The sequence below is a fragment of the Hippopotamus amphibius genome, chromosome 5, assembly GCF_030028045.1.
Source record: "Hippopotamus amphibius kiboko isolate mHipAmp2 chromosome 5, mHipAmp2.hap2, whole genome shotgun sequence".
NCBI classification, from domain to species: Eukaryota; Metazoa; Chordata; class Mammalia; order Artiodactyla; family Hippopotamidae; genus Hippopotamus; species Hippopotamus amphibius.
The window spans coordinates 51,200,105-51,220,614 of record NC_080190.1 but is presented as its reverse complement, the minus strand read 5'-3'; the positions used below and the strand labels follow the sequence as shown (position 1 = coordinate 51,220,614).

The window sequence follows — 20,510 nt, the reverse complement described above, 5'->3', positions numbered from 1 at the left end:
GGGGGTGCTGGTTCAGAAAGATGGACAAGAGGCCAAGGAAGTCGGGGTCAGAGATCCCGGGTGTACGCCCAGCTTTTCCCCACCCCCAGTGAGGGTGGAGTGAAACCAGGAATCCCCAGTGGCCAGGACTGGACAGAACTTGCTGTCCCCGTCCTTTGGGGACACTGCCAGGGAGGATGGATGGGACGGGTGCAGCTTCAGAAGGGCTGCTTGCGGAGGGGGCCGGAAAGATGCTGGGCTTTCAGCCAGTTCAGTGCAAGAACTCCCTGAGGCAGGGAAAAGATGAATGGGTGCACAGCCCAGGAAGTGGGGCTGCAACTCAGCAGCAGAGAGCGGGCTAGGAGGAGCTGGGGAGCTAGGCAGGCATCCCCCACAGTGCTCCAGCCCCTGGAGGCGGCCCAGAAGCCTGTCACATTCAAGAGGGGGAGCCAAGGGGTGCAAGTGGGGGTGGCCTGAACGTGCTCTCGAAGCTGGAGGAGCTGCTATCCAATGTGTTCTTAAAACGTGACAGATTTTTTCTGATTATAACAGTCATATATAGTGCAGATAATTTGGGAAAGGAAAAGCATTAGAAAGGAGATAAAAATTTCACCATCCATCCAGTGATGGCCGCCATTACCATTTTGAGACTATATGCAGCTCCATAATCCCTTATCTAAAACCCTGGTGGCCAGGAGTGTTTTGACGCTCAGAAAACTTCAACATTGGGAAGTTTGGTATGGGGTGTATACTGTAATATCCCCAGTGGGGCTGGGGATGACACCTTATAATCAAACACGTTGATATCTCTCCAGTGAAATAAATAAAAACACAAGTGTCCATTCAGGTTAGATCTTATCATGAAAGGAGTTGAAAGAAACTTCAGGTTTTCTAATAGTTTTGCATTTGGGGATGTCAGATATAGGACTACAGACTTGTTTACATATGGGGTCACCACATCCGGCAGTGGAGGCTGCAAGTGAACACTGCCTGGAGGTGCTGGTCACATAGACTGTGATGAGGGTGGTGCTCCCAGAACTGTGCAGTGCAACACGCCTCTGTATTTCTGGAATGAGCTGCCCCACGAACTCAGAGTATCAATATGTCCACATCTCCTTTATTGTTTTTAAGTAATTGCATGCGACCTTCTGAACCACATTATCAGAAAGTCTGGTTTTCTCTCTCAGGTCATCCCTTTCCTGAATTGTCCAAGAGCCCTGTAGGTTTATTTTGTCTAAAGAATATGAAGGTGGGATGGTATCAGTTCAACTGCTTAATGCTGGGAAGAGGGAAGTGGGATCGAGGTCCTGGCAGGTCCCACCTGCTGTTGCTTCTCAGTGACACCCAGCTTTGCTGTTGGGGTGGGTCCCACACATCTTATAGCTGCTGGTGCACAGCTGCTGGGATGGCCTGGCTGGCGCAGGTTTCTGCCCAGGTCCCCATGGTGTCTCCCTTCAGGCACCAAGGTAACAGCTTTCTTGGACATCCTCCCAGGCTTACCCTTTCTCCAGAAGACACTCCCCTGTGGCAGGTGCTCGGGTTAAGAGAAGAGGCCAGCTGTGATCACACTGTGATCCCATTCTGCCTGCTGCCACAAATCTCTAGGTTCTTATGGGGAGCCTGAGTTACAAGCCTAGACTCCCACTTTCCTCAAGGTTATTTATAGACCTTTCTGAACAAGTGGGCCTTGGGCCTGCTGAACAGATCCCTTTAACTCTGAGTCTTAGGGAACAAGGTTTGGGTCTTGTTCTGTCTTTCCCAGATGATGTGGGGTCCTCATGCAAAAGGACCCCTGCCCTCTCCTGCCACCAGTTTTCCATTCCTGAGGCCTCAGGAGGGCTGCCTTAATTGAGCCACAAACGATCTGATGACATTTCATGAGTGACATAGGCATACAGAGGCTCCTATGGGGACACTTCAGGCAAGACACTTGGTAGTATCCACTCTCAGTTTCCCTGCCTGTTGAGGAAAAGGGTTGCATCAGAAATTTTCCAAAGTTTTCCCCAAGGCTTAAAGTGTCCTGCTCGCAGCTGTACTGTTTGTATTTGCCACATGAACTAAGGCTCTACCCTTTCAGGGGACATATAAGTTCAGGATCAGGGCTCAGTGGCAGGCCACCACACTGCTCCCTCCAGACTGACCCAGATGCAGTTAGTAAGCGTGGATGTGCAGTGCACATCTGGGCTGTGTGCTGTGACCTCCTGCTCTCGTGATCATGTGATGTTGATATTTTGGTTTTAAGAGGAAAAAAAAGTTCTTTCATACCTACATTTCTTTTTAAGCCTTGCTTTACTGGAAGGCCACTCAGTGCCATTAGGACAACCCTAATATGCCAGTCGTGGAGGTCACTGGCCAGGAGGCTGGGAGGTGGCACCAGCTACATAGGCTTTGAACCAGGCAGCCTTGCATGTCAAAGCTGATGTTACCTGTGATCTTGGTAAGACCTTGGTGGCCGTATTATTTACCCACCTTAAGACTGTTTTTCTGAAGCACCACTGGGGAGTAAGTTGCAAGACTGCTATGAGGCTAAACAAGGTGCCTTATCCGAACAGCACGGTGCTCTGTAAACGTGAGGGGTCCCTGCTGACACTAGTTCCTTTCATCATATGGCAAAGTCATCACCACTGGGTACCATCCAACCCGGCATGAGCGCGACGCCCCTGTCTGTGGCTGCACACAAGGGTGATCCTCCCAGCCTGCTCCCTGCACCCCTGTAATCCAGAAATGAGGGCTCAGAGAGGTTGTAGGCTTTTATAGTGACCTAGGAGAGCTCCCAGAAATCACAACTGCCGGAAAGGATAAGATAAAAGTATTATAGGACACTCCATCTTTACCAAGAAATGGAAAGGGAGCAGTTGGATGAGAGAAAAATTGAGGGGAGAAGGGAAAATGAGGGATCTAATATTGAGAAGAAAGGCATGTGGAACCTTATTAAGTCCTAGTTTTTACTTATTTTGCTAGTAATTTATATCCTGTCATATTTCAAAAAGGATTAGACATGGCAAACCAAGCCATGACCAATTTGCAGACCAATTTGAGACAGCCCAGCAATCCAATGAATGAATCATTTAGTCCCAGTACAAGTCCTGCAGGAATAAAGCAGTGTGTGCCTTAAGGACCACCCCTCTCGCCTCACCTTGATCTCTGCCAAGAGGCAGGGCCTTGTGCCCGGGGCAGCTGTTCACACACATGTCCCGTGGCCATTTGGAGCACCTCCATCAGGCGATGCTGAGCAGATGCTGCTGGGCTCCAGCCAGGTGTATCCAGTATTTTCGCCATAAACATCTTTGCCGTGAGCGGTTTTGCAGCACGACTAATTGGCCGTAAGGCCATTTTGCCATAAAAAATAACTGCCTGACAGTTATATTACACTAGAAAATAACACATCAATTTTTGCTAACCCTTAGTTGAGATAATCTAAGCCAGGTTTTGTTAAAATGTTCATTTGCAAGAGAATCATACTCATCAGGAATCACATAAACATTTCTTTTGGCAGGGATAGGAGCTGCATGATTCTTCTTTTGCCTCCAACTTCTAATACTGCATAACAAATTTGGTAAAGACGGCTTGAGAGTACAAGCTGTCATACCTAAATGAGCTAACGAATCCATCATTAATGCTCTTGAAGACTGTTGTGAGTTAGTAGCTGCCTCTTTTATATTTTTGATAGCTTGGTAAACTTCTGGTTTTGATGGGTGGGATGTATGACTGGGCTCAGGGAAGAATTTGTAAAAACTGATATATTTTCTAGTGTAATGGAACTGTCAACCAGTTATTTTATCTTTTATGACAAAATGTCCTCATAGCCAATTAGACATGCAGCAGAAATGCTTGCGAAGAAACTGCTTGCAGCAAAGATGTTTATGGGGAAAACACCTAGATACCAACCCAGGTACCCTCAGCTCCCCTTACTTACCTTTTTAGGGTACTCTCTTCAGTGTCAGTCCCTTTGCTTTCAGTGGCTGCAGTTGCAGCCTTCTTCAGAGGCCCCCTGGGCCTCCTAAGCCACAGTGGCTGTTTGTGTAGAAGGCCGGAGAACTGGAAGTTTCCATCTCTCCACTGGGGAGGGGGTCTGAAATTGGGGAGGGGGGTTCTGAACATCCAATATCTCTGCCTCAAACTCGACTAACCCAGAGGTATATATAGCTTAAGCGCCAGAGGTCCCCACAGGATCCAGGCAAGGTTGGGATGCTTGGCTTCTTGCCCTCCTGTGCTGCTCTACCTACTCCTCACCTGTTCTCCTGGGAGCACTTCCTCATCCATCCCTCGCACAGGAACCCTGGTCTCAGGAGCCCGACCTAAGACAGAAGCTGTGGACTCTTTTCCTCCTTCTAGGTCCCCTCTTGGAGAACTGCTCATGGCTTTTCAACCTTCTCCAAGTAAGACTGGGGGCCATACCATCCTCTTAGTTCCCAGCCAACGGACTGTTATACACCTGCCCCCAGTTGGACCTAGCTTCTCCTTTAGTATTGCCAGTCAGTCACCTTCAGGCACTAGGACTGTAAGGCGATGTCAACTCAGGCATAAGGGAGCCACTTGGGGGAGGCTATTTTGGGTCAGGGGTGCTGACAAGGAAGCAGGGAGAAGCAGACATTCCAGTCCCTCAGGAGCCCCTGAATCTCCAGACAGACCCCTGACTTCTTCTATTGAATCTCTTACTATTGAATTTACCACCCCAAGTAGAAGCCCTCTGATCAGGCCAGCATAGATGTTCCTTTAAATATCTCAGGTACCTCCCCATCACTTGATATCCCCTCTGAGACTAAGGAGCCTAGGCCACTGTGCCTGCCTGGATGAGCCCGGGGCGGGGGGGACCTGTGGTGCGATATGTGTGGGCAGGACCCTGGAAGGCATAGGAGTGGCCAGTGTCTGGAGCTTAGGATAAAGATGAGAGAGTACGGAGATGGCCTACAGGGGCCTCGGCTCCTAAAGAAGGCTGTGACTCCAGCAGCAACCCAGATGTCATACTTACACATGGGGATCCATCCATATTTTGGAATGGGTGACATTCAGTTTTTCAAGTTACCACTGTCCCTTTAATTTATTAGCTTTCCATAAAAACACATACCATACACAATCTACAGTATAGATAGTATAATTTACAAAAATATAAAATCTCGGTTATGTTTTAGTATTCCAACATATTGCTGTATGGGTTATTTCAATAAGCATGTTTAAACAATGCACACGCAACCAGCATGACTACCTCTGTGGGGAATGGTGTCAACTCCCTCCTTTTTGTTTTAAAATAAAATATATATTAAGAAAAAGAAACCAAAATTGGTTAAATGTGCATACTGTAGGTATAAAAGCGTTTGCAGTGGATTTTGAGAGAAAATATCCACTTATACCATTATTCAGGCTCTGTTTTCCAGCATCACTCTGTGGCCTGAAATGTTTTTAACGGATTATTTAAACACAGGTTCTTTCCATGTGAAAGGAGTGAATGCCTTCAGGTTTGTAGCCTTCTTTCCAGGTTGTGGGATGATGGTCACAAAACCCACCCCATGGTCATGTCTGGGTTTCAGGCCTTCAGAGCAGAGGGGATGGGCCATGGGCAACCGTCAGGCCAGGGCTGATTCTCAGATCCTTTCAAAGGATTCGGACTGGCATTGAAGGGCCTGAGTCACCAGCAATGAAAGACCCCAGAATGACGCCCTGGGGTGACAGATGGGTGCCTGCGAGCTCTGCCCTGCCTCTGCAGCTGCACCCTGAGTCAAGCACTCACTCCAGAAAGTTCCGAGAAGGCTGCCTTGCTGTGTGTGGTTGGGGCAAGTTGTTTCCACTCCAGAGCGCTGGTCTTACCGGCAGGCACAGGTCTCCACAGACATGTTGGGGTAGACCTTCAGAACCACGTTCCGGTTCTCATCCAGGAAGAGGACCCCAAGAGAGTTCATCTTGTCGGGAACACAGCAAGGCTCTGGGATGCCTGGGACGATGCCCACAGCCCTGACGATGCTCTGGATGGTGGCATGGTTGGACGGGCGCACCATCTGCAAGGCAGAAAGGAGCATGGTCACCTCCGAGCTGTGCCCACCCTGCAGTCCTCACCCACCCACCACGCTGCCCACATGTCCTTGACTGAGGTCACAGAAAAGGCATTGACCTAGAAGAAAAGGTGAGATCCCAGGGCTGGGTACATATTTCCTCTGAAGTCAGTGGCAGACTGAGTTTGAGGGAGCTTTGCAAAAGGCCTTCCTGCCTTGGGCTCCCAAAGCGAAGGCACATCCCCTATGTGGCACTCGCCACTTGGGGGCCCCCGCGCGTCACACATCCCCGAGGAGCACCTGGAGCTGGGCAGGAGCTCCAGCGGGAAGGCAGGGGAGAAGATCATCGGTACTGCCTGGGGCCACAGCTTCCCAGACATCACAGTCCAGAGAGTACCAACACACTTGCCACGCGATCGCGTTCTCAGCTCTGGAAGGGAAGGCCTGGAGGCATGCCTGCATCAGTGTGATGGGGCTGGAAACGCAGCTCCCGGTGGGTCTTGACTTCGGGGTGTCAGGCGCTGATTCCCTTGTAACACCCCATTTTGTCAACATATCAATCTTATGGGGTGGGTATGACTTTAATTTTACTGGTGAAACTGAGGCTTAAAATGACTAAATAACTGGACCAAGAGCCCTCAGTTAGAAAGTACTCTGGCTTGGAAACCATGCTCACTGGACCCATACCAGCTCTCTTCCCCTCCCTCCCCAGGCAGTCTTTCACATCTGGAAGAGTCTGGGTCCCAGTGGCAAACACAGAGGATGCTGTTCCTTAAACACCTCCTACAAGAGGAAGAGGATCACGTCACAGGGGCTTCAGCTCATTGTGGGCCAGAGTTTTACAGGCAGGATGCCTCTGGTGGGGAGGTGGGGAGGTGGGAGGAGAGCGAGGTAGGGACACCAGCCTTTGGGGAGTTCAGGCTGGTGTCAGGGAAGGTGGGAAGACAGCGAGGCTGACTGATAAGGTAAATGCAGGGCCAGCCAGAGGGGGAAGCCTGCCGGTACTCACCCCGCATCCGCTAGGGCTGGGCCCTTCCGGCAGACGCCTGTCTCTCTGTCAGGCACCTCCCTTCCTCTCCTGCACATGCATGGCTTTGAGGAGAAGCCTCTTAATTCCCAAACAGGTTAATGCAGCCCCATGTCTGGGTCTGGGATTTCCCAGCTGGCTGATTTATTTATGTTCAAGTGGATTTACGCACTGACTTCCTTTCTTGGAGGGGAAGGCATGACCTGGAACTCAGCAGAGGAGCTAAGTAGGAGGAAAGGGTGTGCTCTGTGCCGAGGTCGACATCAGCTGGCAGCCAGCCCACTGCTGTTCAGGACATGGGGAGATGGATGCACAGAGCCACGGCCCAGCCCGGAGGGAAGATGAGCATCTGAAAACCCAGGCCAGTGCAGTGGAGACAACTGCCCTGCACTCTATGTCCTGCAGACTCGTGTGCAATGAGAGCTAGTTGCCCCGTGGGTCCCTGCCCTGAGCGAGGGGTGGGGACAGTCACACTGGGAAGCCACTGAGCCCAATCCTGTGCTGGTCATGGACACCAGTGCCCTGAGATCCAGGCCAGGTTTCTAGAAGACACTTGGCAAGGAGGGGGCTTAAGAGACCTGACCTGAGTGCAGGGGGCCAGAGTCTACTCAACCTCTTATGAATTTTGCTATGTGAGAACACACACCTAAGGAGATGGATCTCCTGCTTTGCAAAAGAAGAAACGTTCTGATTTAAAATTCAAATTCAACAAAGGCAACACTTTCAAAAGCACAGCAGACCGCATCCATCTGTGGGCTGTGTCCACCCAAGAGGCTGCCATTTTGGCACCTCCGTCTACCTATTCCCGCCTTGAGTAGATGGCAGGTGTTATTATCCCTATTTACAGACAGGAAACAGAGTGAGGAGGCAGCGGGACGTGCCAGCAGGGGCAGAGCTGAGAGTCACAATTACCCAGCAGGGGCAGAACACAGCGAGGCGAGCCCGGCGCACTCTACCTTGGGCATGGGGAACTCGCAGGCTCCTGAGCAGTAGTAAGCATCGAAGGACTTGGGCGAGATGATCCATTCGTTCCACCCGATGTCCGCGAAATCCACCTTCAGATACCTCCGCGAGCAGACCCGCGGCTCGTCCCACTGCTTCCTCCGGGCTTTCTGCATCGTCTTCTCATCAAAGTCCAGCACCTGTGAGGAGGCCAGGAACACATCCTGGCCCTTCTTCCTGCGATCCTTGCGGCCGGGCCGAGGCTTCAGGGCACGGAAGGGGCTGGGCCACAGCTCGTGCTTGTGGTAGTGCTGGGTGTGGGGGGCGTGTGCCGGCCCCTCGTCCAGCCCTGGCAGCTCGTTGTCCTGTAGGGGCCCGGTGGCCTGAGTGGCCCGGCGCACGCGGGGGTCCGCCGAGCTGTTGGGGGCTGCTCCAGGCTCTGGGTCCCCAGCCTGGAAGGGGTCATATCTCTGCAGTGTCACTGCCACACTGTTGGGCTCTGAGATGGCCAGGTCATTGGCATAGATGAGGATGTAGGGTGCATGGGGGCCGGGCCTGGGTACCCCCGGGTCCTTTTCCCCAGAATCCAGCTGGGCAGATAGGAGCAGCTCACCATCCCGGCGGGCCGCCTTAACGATGGGGGAGATGTCCTTGGCCTGCCACAGGCCCCGTGGCGGGGGCGGCAGAGCCATGGCTCCGCGGAGCAGCCCCTGCGTGGCCGTGTTCTGCGAGAGGCTGCGGAAGAGCAGGTGCTGGCGTGCGGGCGGGCCCGGGGGCAGCAGGTGGCAGGATGCATTCTTGGCCCGCTGCTTGCAGGGTGCCTCTCGCGCCCGGGGCCACCGCGGCTCCGAGTAGAAGTGGAATGTGGCCGTTAGGATCATTTCCGTGTCCTGCATGGAAGTCAGATTGAAGAAATACACGGCCTTCTGATTGACGACTTCTGCAAGGGAAGAAGAGACCACGGCCTGTTAGGCTGTCTCTTATATAGGCCCCTGTGCTATCTGCTACCAGATCTCCTGCAAGGGAGTGGAGGAGGAACGCTCTCTCCATCAAGGGAGCACTTCCAGGCCAGCCAGGCTTTTCTCATCTCATGCAATCCTCACATTGAACTGATGAGGGCACCCTTTGTTATTTTCAGTGACCAGATGAAGATGAGGGATTGAGGTCAGAGAGGCTGGAGATTGTCCATATCCCATTGACAAGAACGGAAGAAGAAAAAGGTGGCAGACAGAGTAGATGCTCAGGGCATCTGGACCCTGAAGCTCCCATTCCTGCCCCTGCACTCCAATGCCTCTCAGTGAACAAATGATCTCTCCCACCTTCATTCATGAGATAAGGTGGAATCAGATATTCAGGATAGCTTGGGTTGGGTCTAAGCCCTGCTGACAGCAGCCCCCCTGTATCTGCACAGCTGTCTATTTTATAGACATTAAATGCAGCCCTCCTTCCAAATGAGGCAAAATAAGTAAAGCGCCTACACTTGCCTGGCGTTCTGAGTGGCTTCTGAGGGAAAATGGGCTTAAGAGCACAGCCATTTGGGTGTCTGCTATTTATTCTGCCTAGGGCCTTCTGAACTTATTTTACAAAGAAAGAGCACTATCAGGGTTGTACCAGGTCAGTCAACAAAATCGCCAACATCCAGGTTGCTCTCCAGAGGCCCGAACTGTGATAAGGACCGGGATCCCTCCAACGTCACATCTGCAGCTTGAGAACTCTCCGGCCCCTGCATCGCTGGGGTGGTCCACCAGCCCTTCCTTCTCTCTTGGTTCTACCTGTTCTGCCAGGACAGAAAGCTGCCCCGAGCCCGGGCAGCATGAGTTCTGGGAAGAGCAAGCTCTCTCTAGGATTAGGAGGGGAGGGAGGCGTCGTTCCCGAGGTTTCCCTGTGATGCTGTAGAAGAGCAGGCCAGAGCTGCCAGGTGGGCTGTCTCCCTCCCGCCGCTCTACTTCCTGCTGCCAGGTGTCTGTCTGCTGGGAGAAGCTGGGAGAGGTACAGGGCTCCCAAGAGCAGAAGTGTTTGTGTGTGTGTGTGTGTGTGTGTGTGTGTGTGTGTGTGTATGTGGACAATGGGTCATAGTTTCTCTGACACCTGCATCCATAGATCAGCTGGGATGTTTTTAAACCAAATTCTTCAGTTTAAGGCTATTTGTTCCTGCTGGGAAGAAGGCATAATTCTATTGGGAAGAAGGCATAGTTCAGTTGGGAACTTTCATGTACTTTTAAGGAACTAAGAGAGAGAGGATGGAAGGAGAAGTCAGAAGGCCTAGTAAATGACAGTCAAAGATTGGGTGACACTCTAAAGACCCTACCTTACCTAATTCTCAGAAAACAAACCCTCGGCATGTCCACAGTGGCCCCTCAACATGTCCACACATAAGGAGCAGCACGTCTTGATGCACATTTAAACTTGGCTTCCCCAAACACTGCGGCCTTGAGGGTCATGGTCCTCGAGTCCTGCATTTTTCAAACCTCACAGATCACTGCCTTCCTCCCCTAGAGATGCTGATTCAGAGGGTCTGGGACAATGGAGCCCAGGAATTTGTATTCTAACCAGCATCCCAAGGGGATTCTAAACATCAGGGAAGTTTGGGAAGCAATGATGGGCAGTGGTCATATATCTGCAACATTCGAGGTTGACCTGTGGGTGGGGTGCAAGTTCACTAACAAAGCAGCCCCCACCTTCCAAGCTAGGAAAGGCTCTAGGAACCAGGCTCCCAGGGCTTTACGGGAACTTACCTTGCAATCTGCCTCAGAGGGACAACAGAATCTCTATTTCACCTGAATGCTTGGAGGGTTAAATAAATAATATATGTAATGTTCCAGGCACAAAGGGGGAATCCCCTAAATGCCACTTTCATCTAAAGGAACAAGGCTGGCAGAGCAAACTCCTCCTACACCAATTTGAGCCCCTCACTCAATAGTCCAGCTAACACAGCAGAAAAAGTGTTTTTCTTTTATCCAATTCAAGTCCATTGTTCTGCTAACAGGTTCTTTGCTGGAGAATACTTAAGAGGCTCTAGGATAGACATTTCTGACTCTTTCCAAAGAGCTGGCTCTTCACAGCAGGATGCAAGCATCTCTGGCCTAGAAACATGTGGCTCTTGGTGAGAAGGAAAACAGCAGATTGGGGGAACCGAGAAGGGGCCTCCCAGAGGAAAGCACGTTGGCCCCCCACTTCCAGTGACAAGGTAAAGAATGAGAGAGGGTATAAAGAAGGATAAGTGTGACCACCAAGGCAGAGACAGCAACCTTGGCTTGAGGTGGGTATGGCCCAAGGATGGTGCTGGGAGGACTGCCCCAAGGGTGGCAAGACGTGATGCAAAGGGGGACGGGGTGGCCTGCCTTGGAGGTTATTTCTGCACGGGGTGCAGAAGGGGAATAGTAAATGCTGCCCTTCCCTTAGGATAGAAAACCATAGCACTCTCAGGAACTCAGAGGGAGGAACCTTAGAGGTCAGGCTGCCTGATCAATTACACTCAGGGCAGGGGTCCTTCTGCCATTTGGCTTGAACACCTTTGGTCTTGGGAAGCTCACTCCACACTGGGCAGCCTGCTACATGAAGACCCTCCTTGCTGGGAACTCCAGGGCATGAAGGGCCACAGGCTGGCCCAGCTCTCTGACCGTGTCTGCATGCCTGCATTGTAGGGGGCTCCAGGCTGTGACTGAGAGAAGGGCCATCTACCTGAAGCCTCCCAGCTTGAATGAGCCCAGGTTACAAAGGAGAATCTCCAAACAGAAGTCCCTATTTCCCATGAACCGTGCTGGTGGCTGAGGCTCCCGTCTCATGGTCAGCTAGAAAAGACCCTTCCTTTCTCCCCGCTACCCTCCCTGCCTCCCTCTCTTTTCCAGCTAAACATCTGGTAAACTCCTACTCTGGGCTAAGAGCTGGACTGACTGGGGTCCTAGCAAAGGTGGTCAGAGGTACTCAGAGGAGCTCAGCCCAGGATGAGACAGAAGGTAATGGCGGGGACTCCCACCTGCAACGCCTGTCACAGCTTCACAGAGCACTGTGCAGGTGAGGACCCCGATGGGCTGAGTGCCCTCAACCTCAGGTCACCATCCTGCTCACAGCCTTCCATTGTTATCCCCCAAATAAAACTCAGCCCCTTACCAAGACCCTACTTGATCTGGCCTGCCTACCTCCCCAACTCCATCTGCTCCCCGCACCCCCCATTTCTGTCCCAGTCACCCTGGCCTTCCTGTCCTTCCAGCAGGGCTTCCATCTCAGGGCTCTGTCTCAGCTGTTCCTTCTGCTGTCATCACTTCTCCTCCAGGAATCACTCCTCTCTCCTTCAGGTCTTTGCTTGAGCGGCATCCCCAGCAAAGGGTACCATTGGCTCCCTTGGCTGAAGAAGCAGCCCCATCACTCTGTCTGTCCTGGGCTTCATTTGTCTTCCCATCACTTTGAGACACCCTGATATATATTTCGTTGTGACTGTTTCTCTTTCCCCCTAGAACACAAACTCCAAGAGGGCAGGGATTTGCCAGCAGTGTGCATTGCTGTATCCCTAGATCTTAGCACAAGGCCTGAGTGATCATCAATGTTCAGAAACGCTGAATGGCAGGGGAGGGGAGGGGTCTTTGCTAGATCTGTCTGCTTCACTTAACAAAGGGGATTCTTGGCCTGTGGCCCTGGAGCTCAGGGAACACCCTGAAAGAAGTCCAGAAAGTCTCCTTCCTTGGAAAGATGCAGCCGATTATGCAAATCCAGCTGGAGACACAGCACAGCAGGATATTTGTCCAGTTACTTCCCCTTGAGCCTTAGTTTTCTCATCTTTAAAACGGGTATAATACTGTTTACCAGTTAGGAAGCTCCAAGCTCCAAGCATACGTATGTTTGATTCCTTGTGTTCACAATGAGGTCAGGAGAGATGGCAAATGGACAAAAAGATGAAGCTTCAGAGAGGGTACGTGACAATATAACTTATCCCCCAGCTGGTGAGAGACAGAGCCAGGGCATGCTCCCAGGCCTGTCTGACCCCAAGCCCATGCCCTTCTCCACCCTGTCCTACTAGGTGCTCTGGATAGAATCAGGGTCTGCCTAACAGCTAATGTAACAAAGATCACTCACTGTGAATTCTAAAATATTTTGCAAACACAAGTCATTATTTGGATGAATTTGCATTCTGACTCTTCAGGAAAGAAAGGCTTGACCTTATTTGGACAAGCTGATCTGTCTACGGACCTTTGGAAATCTTAAAACCCTAGCTAGATCCGCTCTACTGGGCACTCAACCTTCTTCCCAACTCACTAGGGATGGAACTGGAGGAGAAAGACATAGAGAAAGGACCCTAGCCCGAGGGTCCCCTGGCTCCCTGCTGGCCAACTCTCAGGCCAAGAGAACCCTCAGACTACTCTGCCCTACAGAAACAGAATCCAAGTCATCTAGAGATCTGTCCCTTCACGCATTGCCCCTGAAACAGCTGTCAGGGTGACCAGAGTGAGAACACCAGGCTGAAGATGAAGCACCAACACAATAAGCTGAAGGATGGATGTGGCGGGCCAGCCAGTGGTGCTGCAGAGAAGGGAGAAGAACTAACATGCACTGAGTGTCTATTTTTAGGCTGGCTCCAGAGTCAGTCTTTAAACCCTGCTTCATCACTGACTAGCTGTGGGGCCTTAGGCAAGTCACACAACCTCTCTGCGCCTCAGTGTCCTCACCTGTTAATCAAGCAGAATAAACATAAGTGCCTCCTGAAATTGTAAGATCATCTCCACAGTGCTCTCAGCAAGATGCCTGGCGCCTAGCACATGCTCAGAACACACTGGTCATGTGGTGTCACAAGTTACTGCCACTTGGGGCACCACATCCCTGCTTCCTGTCCTTGTGCCCAGCGGGAGGCATTGCCACCTGTCCATCCTCTCCAGCAGGAGCGTGAGAATTTTCACAGCCTCCTTCCCCTCCTGCATCCAACCAATCCCCCAGTTCCTGTTGGCACTGTGTCCTGTTTCTCCACAACCACCCTGAACTCTGCGTCTTTTCACCTCCGTCTTTGCCCTACCACTGTGACCCCAGGACACTGTCACCCTTACACCACACTCATGCTTCACAAGGAAATCATCTATTATAGATGAAGAGCTAACATCCTTCACAACCTTTACACATCAGTAAGAAAAAGACCAGAATCCCAAGTGGATGAAGCTGTTTCCACAGGAAAATTTTCAAATGATCAAAAAGCATGAAAAACAATCCAGGATGACTAGTAATGGAAAAAAAAAAACCCCAGCAACTTCAAATGTGAATGAAGATATAAGAAGTTTTACCTGCATGTTGGAAATATGATCCCATTAGGGTAAAAACTACATAGAATATTCTACAAAATATTAACTCTGGTTATATATGGGTTGCGATTGGGGATGATTTCTTTACTGTGATTTTTTATGATTTCTGGATAAGTATGCATTTCTCTTATAATCTCTTGCCTCTTCTTCTCCCCTCTCCTCTTCTCTTTTCTTCCTCCCCCTCCCCCTTGCTCTCCTCCCTCTCACCATACACACACTCTGTACCGCCCCACTGCCTACAGGCAAACTCATAACACTCAAAGTCCTTGATGGCCTTGGTGGCCCACTGGTCCACTTCCATTTCCTGCCTCTTTCCTCCTGTTATTTCCTCATTGAAACCAAATGCCTCACAGGTCCTGGCACACAGGGCTCTGCTTCACTTCTACACCGGTCTAACCCCCCCTGCCCTTCAGAGGCTGTCTGGGGCCTCCCCTGCTCTAAGAAGGCTTCACTGGCCCCTCCCCACCAGCTCTTTCCCTGCTGGGTCAGTGCTGTCCCTTGGGGTTCCTGAAGCCCACCCCCAGCCCTTTCTCTTCCACTGTTCTACCTGTCCTTCTGTTCACATTCTGTTTACTTCTCCCTTCTCCACCAGCTCTTGAGTTTTCTGGGCAGGGCTAATTGTCTATGCTTTTTTGTGTCCTCTGAACTTACAGTACCTGTCATTGAATGAGGTGTTCAGGAAAGATCCGGGGACTCACTGTGACTTTGGCATTGTTGACAGACGAGTATGTATCATTACTCTCATCTTAGAGATGAAAACACCAACCTCAGAGCGGTTAAGTAACTTGCCCAGTACGACAGAGGTAGGTGGAAAAGCCTATATCTAAATGCAGGTCGTTTGAGGCTGGAGGTGTCTAACCTTAACCCTTATGGTCACGTTCAGAAGCTCTCTCCTCTGACGTTGACTTAAAGGGAACAAGATATATTCCAAGGAGCAATGGAAGGGAGGGAAGGAGCTGCGTGGCTGGAGTAATAATAGCAGAGCTAAAACATTATTGAACTTACATCTGCCAGGCACTGTGTTGAGCACAGGATCTATCTCAGTTCTTTAAAAAAAAAAACTCTAGGGACTTCCCTGGTGGTTCAGTGGTTAAGAATCCACCTGCCAATGCAGGGGACATGGGTTCAAGCCCTGGTCCGGGAAGATCCCACATGCTGCAGAGCAACTAAGCCTGTGCGCCACAACTACTGAGCCTGTGCTCTAGAGCCCATGAGCCACAACTATTGAGCCCACGTGCCACAACTACTGAAGCCCATGCACCTAGAGCCTGTGCTCTGCAACAAGAGAAGCCACCGCAATGAGAAACCCATGCACCGCAACGAAGAGTAGCCCCACTCGCCACAACTAGAGAAAGCCCACACGCAGCAGCAAAGACCCAATGCAGCCAATAAATAAATAAATAAATAAATTTATATGTGTATATATATATATAAACTCTATAAGGAAAAGAGCATTATTAGTCCCATTTTAGAAATGAAAAAAACTGAGTCATGGACAAGTTCAGTCCCTGGCCCAGTCACAGACTCAGGATTTGTCCCATACCAGTCCAGCTCACAGCCTGCACTTGGAACCTGAGCTGTGCTGCCTGGTGGCAGGCAAGGGACATGTTCCATGTAACATGGGTTGCAGGGACCACACCACTGAGGCAGCAGAGGTCACCTTCATGGAGCAGGCTGGTACTGGTGTGATCCTGGACCACAGCTGACGCCCCCACATCTGTGGCTCATCCAGAAAATGAAGGGTCCTTACCCAGGCTCACAGCTCCTCATAGCTTGGTTGCTGGCTCACAAAGCAGGCATTCCTTTTTTTTTTTTTTTTTTAAACTTTTTATTGGAATATATTTGCTTTACACTCTTGTACCCGTCTCTGAGGTACACCAAAGTGAATCAGCTGCATCTACACACATATCCCCATATCCCCTCCCTCCCGTGACTCCCCCCCACTATCCCCGTCCTGGCCCTCCAACGTATCTCCACTCTTGCCTGTCACTGGTTTCATCAGTACCATTTCTTCAGATTCCATATATATGTGTTAGCATACAGTATTTGTTTTTCTCTTTCTGGCTTACTTCACTCTGTATGACAGACTCTAGGTCTATCCACCTCATGACATATAGTTCAATTTCATTCCTTTTTATGGCTGAGTAATATTCCATTGTATACATGTGCCACATCTTCTTTATCCATTCATCTGTTGATGGGCATCTAGGTTGTTTCCATGTCCTGGACATTGTAAATAGTGCTGCAATGAACATTATGCTACTTGTTTCTTTTTGGATCATGATTTTCTCTGGGTATATGCCAGAGAAAACCTGTGATCCAAAACAAAGCAGGCATTTCTGAGGGCTGGTGAAGGACTGGATATGAACCAACTAAGTCACTCAAGGGAGGGGATGAGAAACCAAGCTGCCTGGGCCTACTCTCTGCCAAGCACAAATCCCATCTCATCTCATTGAATCTTCACCTCCCCACTATGTGTACAAGAAATCGATACTCAGAGAGGTAAAGTGATGTGTACCGCAGTGCGCACAGCTAGTAGCAGGTGGAGCTGGGACTTGTACCCATGGCTGTCAAATGGTTCCAAATAGGAGTATTGGATTTGTCAGATAGTCCCAGTCAGATCCAGAATAATTCTGATATCCCAGGATCTGTTCTACCCTCTGTCTCCTAAGTCTTGGGCTCAGTTTTGAACGAGGTTGGGGGAGGGGGCTAGCAGTGAGAACAGCATGAGCCTGACAGATAGACAGTGCCAACCACTGCCCCATGAACAGCTTGCCCTGCCCTGGCCTCAGTTTCCCTATCTGTAAAATGGGAGGGCTGGATTTGAAGTATGGTCACCAGGTCTTTCCCAGGGCTCAGTGTTGCTTATACCACCGCCAGCCTGTGAAAACAGAAAAACAGACTATGCACCTCCATGCTTGGGCCTGTAGTAACAGGGTGGGCTCACGCCTTATCACAGCAGTGACCTTGCCAGCCTTGCTTTCAACTGCAAGGCTTTGGGGACTGAGTTAATAGATGCAGAGTCAAGTCTACACCTATATGAACACAAGTGTTTTGTACTCCAGGGAAGCATGATGCACTAACACTTAACCCAGCCAGTGCTGGGCTCAGGGCTTATACATATCAACTCATGTCATCTTTCCTGCAACCCCACAAGGAAGATACTACTGTGACCTGCCCATTTTGTAGATGAGTACACTCAGGTCCATAGAGCTTTGGTGATTTGTCCAAGAGCATGTCATGCTAGATGATTCTGTAGTTACTTATTGATGATGCTCCAGAAATGGGCCCTAAGAGGCGAATAAAAGGTATCAGGGAGGATGGATTTAGATCTGGTTGGCCCCGAACACAGGAACACTGACCTAGAGAGTCTGCCCAGTAGAGGATGGGGAAGGCGCCTCTCTGTGGCAGGAGCTCCCAGTACATGTTTATGTGAGGCCAAGCTTCCAGTGTCTGGCTGTAAGGCCACGGGTGTGCTACCCTAAGTCACACAGCCAGTGATCAACAGGGAGGTGGAAGATCTGTCCCCAGGCTGTCTGGCCCCAATGTTGGGCTTGTTCCCTTCTACCTCAAGACAGGGCCCTACAGACCAATGGTCTTTCTCCTGATGAATGGCCTCCTCCTTCACCAGGGCTGCAGGGAACCCCTACCCACATTTTCTGCCATGGCATTCTGAGACCTTGAGTAATCTCTAGGACAACCAGGGTCTTCCCACCACCCCTGCCACCAGGCTCAACCTCATCTCTGCTCACCCAGGGCCTGCAGAGGTAGCCCAGCCCGGATGCACAGACAGCTGAGGCTGGATTCTGAAGTGCTCTCAGAAGCAGGGCAGGGAGGGCTCTGCAAGTGGTCTCTGTCCAGCTCCATCCAAGGTGTGGGTAGAAGGGAAAGGATCTGCCTTAGGAGGGGCAACGGCAGGAAAGGGACTGGGAACCCCCACTACCCAAGCTTCTAGACCTTTCCTCAAACTCCCATAGTCTGAATAGTTCATGCTAGTGCCCAGCAGGCCGCAGTCCCATGTACCCAAGGCTGGACACCCAAGGCCATTCTCAGTCCGCCCCGCTTCCCCAACCCCCACACCCACTAAATGCGCCAGCTAGAGGTGCATACTCCCTGGCTGGGCCCCGTGCCTGGCACTTCCATCCGGGCTGCACTACACCCACCTGATGAGCTCTCCTCAGTGCCTCCCTCATCTGTCAAGAGCCAATACACCTGAACCCTGCGACACGGATTCCCCCCACCCCACCCCCACGCACACCATGAGCTCCCCCAGCCCAGGCCCATCTCCACCTTGTGCTTAGAGACTTGTGGATAGGGTGGTCTGTGTCCAGCAGGCTTGACACCCTCCCAGGCTTGGCGACATCCCAGGGGCAGGAGCCCTCCTTATCTGCCACTTGGGCGTCCCCACTGGAGGCTCGGGGCCGGGCATGGAGTGCTCCGGTGAATGGCTTATGAAAGAATGAATGAAACAGTGAAGAGAAGGCAGTGAAGAGAAGGAGGAGGAAAAGCATAGGTCCAGGGGTAGGAGGATGGACAAGGGAGGGGGACAGGGCAGGATGAAGAGAAGGGGCCCTGGGACCCCCTCTACTTACCCAGCCGGGCCCGGAAGCTTCGGACCGTGTTGCCCCCTCCCGGCCGTGCGCCCCTTCGGCTGTATTTCTCATACAGCCGGAGCATGTGGACAGCTACCATGTCCTGGGCGCCGGGGCCCAGAGCGGCAGCCGCGTTCCCTGGAGACCGCTGGGGGTCCTTGTTCCCCGCCCGGCCGTCGGCGGCCGCGAGCGGGGCGGACCCGGCGGGGGCAGTGTGGCTGCCGCCCCCGTCCCGGAGCAGCAGGAGAAGCAGCGGCAGCAGCGGCAGCACTTGGGACCCTGGTCCCGGGCTAGTCCAAGCGGGGCCACGGGCCATGATGGGTGGCGGAGGCGAAGGGGCCGGAGCCGGGGAGGAGGAGGAGGGAGATGGAGGGCGCACAGGAGGCTGAGAACAGACCCTGCGGCGGGAGGGCGCACCGGCAGCCCGGGCAGGCGGGGGCGCGGGGCGCGGGATGCCGAGACCCGCGCGGGGCGCGCAGCAGGGCGCACGGTACAGCCAGCGGTCACGGCCGTCCGGAGCCACGCAGAGCCGAGCCGAGCCCAAGCCGGAGCGCTGCTTCCGCGGACTAGCCGCGAAACTTTGCAACCCCAGGCGCGCCCGGCTCGGCGGGTTCGAGGGGCGGGGCGGGGCGGGGCGGCCGGCGGCGCCCTCGGGGGGGACCCTGCTGCGCGCCCCGGACCACTCCGGGCTGCGGCAGACACTGCCGTCTCTGGCCCGGCCGCGGTGTGCGTGCGCCCGAGTGTGGCGGCGTGCGCGCGCAGGGGTGTGCGCCCGAGTGTGCGCCCAAAGTGTGGGGGACGTGGGCGTGGGCAGGCGCGTTCCCCGCTCCCCTGAGGAGAGCCGGCGACTCCAACCCGGCCCGGCTCCTGTGTGTCGGCGCCTCGGCCTGGCCGGGACTACGAGGGGGCTGGGCGGCATTTAGAGAGGGGCCCTCCTGCCGGGTTGCCCCCGTAAAGGCATGTGATGATTGTGGTTGCAAGATGACAGCTCCCCCGTGAGGACCCGAGGGGGGATGTGTGTGCGCCCAGTTGTCTCTGAGCCAGTGTGTGTCCAAAATGCAAGACTGAGGGGAACATGAACCCTCCCTGGGCATCCTTTGAAAAGAAAAACCCTAACACTAAAGCTCAAACAACCCAGGGCAACTGGAACAAGATCCTGATTAAAATTCAGAATCAGTCGATTAACTGACTCTTTATTTGGCAATAATGATTCTGGTTGTTGAAGAAACACATCAAAGGTGTTTATTAATCTTTGGATATGTAGCCATCAGGCTTGTCCTGTAAAAAGGATATGGTTTCAAATACTTTTACAAAACGTTTCCAAAGCTTCAGGACAAGAGAAGAAAAAGCTTGGCTTTCCCAACAAGGTTTCACAGTGAGGGTGCAGCGAATCCCTAACCCACCACCCCTCAGTTTAACCCTGGGGCAGAAGGTCCTGAACTTCATCTTGCCTTTAGCAGGGTTTCCTGTCTGTTGATAGAATTTCAGGGTGTCTGTGAACTTGGATGGGGAAAACTTACATTTTTATTTTCACTAACCTGTACCTGAAACTTAGCATTCCATATTATTAGAAATGCAGGTAACCAACTACAGTGGTATTAACCATACCTGTGACCTTGTCACCAATAGCCACCACCCACAGACATTTTCATATCACATTATCTTATGTTTCAGATTTCTCAAAATATCATTCTTGCTTCAT

General features: G+C 51.9%; 1 protein-coding gene across 1 annotated transcript; it reads right to left on the bottom strand.

Moving 5' to 3' along the window:
- Window positions 1–4,992: 4,992 nt before the first annotated feature.
- Window positions 4,993–19,370, bottom strand: GDF10 (growth differentiation factor 10). Its single transcript, XM_057736441.1, has 3 exons — window positions 18,809–19,370; window positions 7,950–8,875; window positions 4,993–5,972 (listed from the first exon to the last, which is right to left on the bottom strand). Exons 1-3 carry the CDS (start codon window positions 19,122–19,124, stop codon window positions 5,781–5,783), a joined length of 1,434 nt encoding a protein of 477 aa, XP_057592424.1. The 5' UTR covers window positions 19,125–19,370; the 3' UTR covers window positions 4,993–5,780.
- Window positions 19,371–20,510: the final 1,140 nt, after the last annotated feature.